This window comes from Pangasianodon hypophthalmus, chromosome 12 (assembly GCF_027358585.1).
Source record: "Pangasianodon hypophthalmus isolate fPanHyp1 chromosome 12, fPanHyp1.pri, whole genome shotgun sequence".
Classification (NCBI taxonomy): domain Eukaryota; kingdom Metazoa; phylum Chordata; class Actinopteri; order Siluriformes; family Pangasiidae; genus Pangasianodon; species Pangasianodon hypophthalmus.
The window spans coordinates 24,178,596-24,183,595 of NC_069721.1; the positions used below are offsets into that span (position 1 = coordinate 24,178,596).

At 35.1% G+C, this 5,000-nt stretch overlaps 1 protein-coding gene across 1 annotated transcript in view; it reads right to left on the reverse strand.

The window, feature by feature from the left end:
- Positions 1–5,000, reverse strand: part of zranb1a (zinc finger, RAN-binding domain containing 1a) — a 21,879-nt gene that overhangs the window by 7,009 nt on the left and 9,870 nt on the right. Inside the window, exon 4 of the mRNA XM_034309474.2 lies at positions 695–848. Coding sequence (XP_034165365.1) covers positions 695–848 — 154 coding nt within the window. The remainder of the gene's footprint in view (positions 1–694; positions 849–5,000) is intronic.

Consider the following 5,000-nt stretch of genomic DNA (forward strand, 5'->3'; position numbering starts at 1 on the left):
ACGTTAGTAAACAAGTAAGAAAGGAAGTTAGTAAGTACATAAGAAAGCAAGCAAACAAAAAACAAGTAATTATGTTAGAAAATAAGTTAGTAAGCAAGGACACAGGTAAGTAAGCAAGCAGGTTAAGCAAACAAGCAAGCAAATACGTAAGCAAGTTATTTAAGAAGTCACTAGGTTAGTAAGAAAGAAAAAAAACAGGTAAGCAAGTTAGTAAGTAAGTAAATAAGTAAGTACATTAGTACATAAGTAAGCAAGTAAGTAAATAGATAAGTATATAAGTTTTCAGGTAAGTAAGCAAATAAGCAAGATTGTACGCAAACAAGCAATTAAATAAATTATTACATATGCAAGTAAATAGGTTAGTAGGAAAGCAAGTAATTAAGTATGTAAGTAAGGAAGCAAGCAAGCATGTAAGTAAAAAAGTAAGTAAGCAAGTATACAAGTAGGTAAGTAAGCAAGTAGGTCAGTAAATATGTAAGTAAGTAAGAAAGTAAGTAAGCAAGTATGTAAGGAGGTAAGTTCATAAGTAAGTAAGAAACTTAGTATGTAAGTAAGTAAGTAAGCATGTAAGTAAGCACAAAGATGCATAAGCATAAGACAGTAATGAACAGGGAACTGAAGATTTATCCCATTCTCTATACATCATAATAAGTGTGTGTGTGTGTGTGTGTGTGAGAGAGAGAGAGAGAGAGACCTGCTGGTAGAGTGAAGGTGACGAGGTCAGTGAGGAAGTAACAGGAGAAGTCTCCTTTCCGCTGGTGTACTGAGGCGGCGATTTCTCTCCGGATCTGCTCCGTCAGTTCAGGACACACCATCGCTGGGATACACTTCACCGCCTGCTGGGATACCTGGGGGTCAGGTACAGACAGGGGTCAAAGGTCAAATATGCATCTCTCTCTCTCTCTCTCTCTCTCTCTCTCTCTCTTTCACTCACACACACCTGTTACCACGGCGCCTGCTTAGTTTATGTTGTGAATTTAAAATAAAGATTTATTTAGAATAGAATAACTAAGGAATAAACACTTAAACATTGCATTTGTTGGTAAATAGTTAAAGATTAAGAGGCATAAAACACCTCGGGATGTGCTGTTATAGGAAAATAATCAACAGCGGGGTGGTGTGATGAAGCGGAGTTACTGATACCGCCCCCAAAGTTGATTATTTTCCTATAACAGCACATCCCGAGGTGCTTTCATACCTCTTATACTGTAACAATTTACCAACATTTGCAATGTTTAATTTATTAAAGAATACACATCACACTTTTTATCCATTTATAGGTACAATTAACATTATAAAACAACCATGAAAGTTAGTTCCTGTTCTCACTCGCTTTATAGCAGCTATAAACAGTCATTCCATCACCAGCTTCACTTTTTTTCTCTCTCCTGAAGTTATTAAGACTTGCAGAGACGCTGATAACATGTTTGATCCTCTTGGAAAAACTATTTTTGGCATTTTTCTTGTTAAATAAATAATAAATACTAAATACGAGCTAGCTAAAACTAACATAAATGACCTGATGGCTAAAAATCAGTCAAAATACAAAGACTACTAACATTAAAGCTAAAGGAAACGGCGTGAGTTAGCCGACTTAATAAAAGAGAGTAATTAAAATTAATTTAATTTAAATTTAAATTAAATTAACACAGTGCTCTGTTTAGTCCAAATGCAGTTCATCAGCCAAAAAAAGTTTATACATTTTTTAAATAAAAAACAAAGTACACACATTTTATAAAAATTACAAAACCTTCTGAAAATGAATATACACTTTTTTTAATCTTAAAAAAAAATTATAAACCATTTTATTTTTAAAAAAGCGTATTAATTGTTTTCTTGTATTAGTGTTTTTTCCTCTTTAAAGACTTTTCTTGAACATTCGTGTGTGTGCTTGATGTTTCGCAGCTTCTGGCGCTCATTTGGGTTTTTGAGATCATTTTATTTTTGAGAATTGTGATTTCTCTCGTTCCTGCGACAGCCACAACTGTCCATAAACCGTAAAATTACATCCACTAATAAGTCCGTTAAATCCAACATCAGTCGTAAAATAGAAGAACTTCTAAAAAATCTGCTCTTTTGCCAAGACAGATGTTGGAACAACTTCAGCCAATGTTTTCATTACTGATCCTTTTATTTAATCATTCCCAAACTGGGACTCGGATTATCTATCCTCAACTCTTTCTTTCTTCTTTTTTTTTTTTTTTTTTTTTTTTTTTTTTTTACAACCCCCATTAATTTGGAAACAGCTTTAAAATGAGCATGAAAGCTTTAGTGGGCTTTGTATGATATTATCTTACAGTCTAAAACCTTCAAAGCGCAGATGTTCCCAGTTAAAATCCAGCTGTTTTCTTTTTTATAGTCATGCCAAAGTGCATGACTCGACACAGCGCTCGCAGAAATAATATCGGTCACAGGATCGGTGCTTTTTTTCTGCTTAATTAACAATAAAATGATCTAACAGGCTACGATAAACATGTCCGTAGGTGTGAATGAGTGTGTTGTGATGGACTGGAGTGTATTCCCACCTCACAGCCGGCATTCCTGGGATTAGGCTCCGGATCCAACTGACCAGGATACATGCTTACTTTTTAAAAAAATAATTTCATGAAATTTTGTATTTAATTGTGAGCGAACCTGTCGATTGTGATACACATCGTGTGTCACTGAAATGTTTGTTTGTATTTTAACGCCATGCCAGCTATCATGGCTATTTCCGTTGCAGGAAACACGTTAAAATGTAGCAAAATATGAAGAATTTACAGAAGGTTTTTAAAGTTTATCTTCGATCGAAAATCTAAAACTAAATCTCACTTCATTAAAAATCTTTTCATGTGAATCAACCGAATAAAAACGAGTCCTAGAGGAGTTAATTAAAATATCCATTAAAATATGCCTCAGATACTGATACTGGACTGTAATAGACAATTTTTGTGATATCACCCTGTTATTTTTATCATTCATTCATCTTCAGTAAGCGCTTTATCCTGGTCAGCATCCAGGTGGATCCGGAGTCTATCCCAGGAATACCGGGGATAGTCTCTGGATCTGGGAAGACTCTGGATCTGGGGCAATTTAGCATAGCCAATCCATCTACTAGCATGTTTTTGGCACAAAAAGAAAAATGTACCTCAACCTTACAATTTATATATAAACAAATTGAACTGGATGGATGGACAGAGATGGATTATTGTATTATTATTATTATTATTATTATTATTATTATTATTATTGATGCCTGAGGGGAAAACTGGGATAACAGTAAAATATTCTGAGAAGAAGTTTTGCCACAACTCTCTCTGTCTCTCAGTTAAAACAGACGTCAGGAAGTTTATTACAACTGAGAGGAGCCAAAAGCTGCTCAGAGGATATGAAAGAGTTTATAAATGAAGAAAAATGAGCTTACAATTTATTAGACAGGATTTATATCGCATTCAGAAAAGCGAGGTGCAAACTGTTGACCTAATTAATCTCTTGTGATAATGAAGGAACATCTGCGAGACCCAACACACTAAATGTCTTGTTGATGTAAATTACATTCATCTGTCGTGTCCTGAGTCGAGCTCAGAGATATTGCAAAAAAATTTTTTTTATAAAACCTCGATTTTTTTCAACTTTATGAACGATTTTCAATTAAGATTTCAATTTTTTTGTTCTTACAAATTGCAATTATAAATAAATTGCATAATTTTTCAACGTTTTTTATTTATTAGCATGGACTTTGGAAAATGTAGATGTGCAAAAACAGCATCATCTGTAGCAAACAGTGCAAACAATGGTTCATTTAATAAAGAATATTTAAAAAACACATTATTTGCATTATGTGCTATAGATGGCGCTGTTACTATTTTTGCACAACGTAGTGAACCCTTCTTTCTCGACAGAGTAAACGGGGCCCGTGTCTTTCGTGACATGAAATGCCACCACAACTGAGAAGTCAGCTTGTGGTCTTCTTCTCAAATCCGAGTTCCTTCCCTGTTTACAGCGTGACGTCACATCAGTGTGGCTGCTCACGGCGTCACGCTGTAAACGGGGAAGGAACACAGTAAAACTTCTTAACTTTAAATGAGTTATAGTGTATATACAAGTGCTAGCTTTAGATTAATCAACATACAGACATATTCGTTTGTTAAATGTAGAACACTGTCTGTACAATTCGCTGTTTGAGAAAGAAAATATTCATCACTCGTCCGAGTCAGCTGCTTGGCTGGTCGCTAACAAAATACGAACATGGGGGCGTCAGTTTTCCCACTTCGTCTGTCGAGGTCGAAAATGACGTAATTCCAACCGTCTCGGATGTAATACAGCATTATATTTTATATAAACTTTTTCATTCCATTCCAGCTTTCTTTGCTACGAGCTCAGTCCTCGGTGAACTGCCTGTTTATCTTGGCGGGTTTTTTTTTTGTTTTGTTTTTTTTTATCTAAGTGCGCAGTGTTTGGGAGAAACGCAGGCTGTAGGAGGCGTTTATCAGGTTAAAGAAGGCTGTGTTTGTCCTTCGTATTGGTTTAAACGTTTTTGTTTAAAACAACTGGTTTAAATAGCACTTATGGATGTTTTAATTAAAAATTTAAATATGTATATAACATGTACAATCTCGATTAGAACGTTTTGAAAATCGCATTAAAACATTAATTCGAATTAGTCATGAAATTCGCCCAGCACTAGTCCTGAGGGCGTGTAAACTTTTGCACCTTTATTAATGTCCTTAATAAAGAGAAGATAGTGGTTTATCCCTGTTTTTGGGAGACGGCCCATTTTCATTAAATGCTGTAAATTACTTTAAGTTTTGGACAACATTTGCAGGAGAAGAAGCTTTTTGTTTTTAAAAAAACAAAAAGCCAAAATGGCGGAAATTAACATCACGTTTCCTCCGAGCCAAAGAATCAGAGGAAACTGGAATCGCATTTGTATGATATTGTGTTGCTTCGGTGCCTCGCTCCCTAATACAGAGAACAGTAGCTGAGATTTGAGTGTGAGACACACACACACGCACACAACT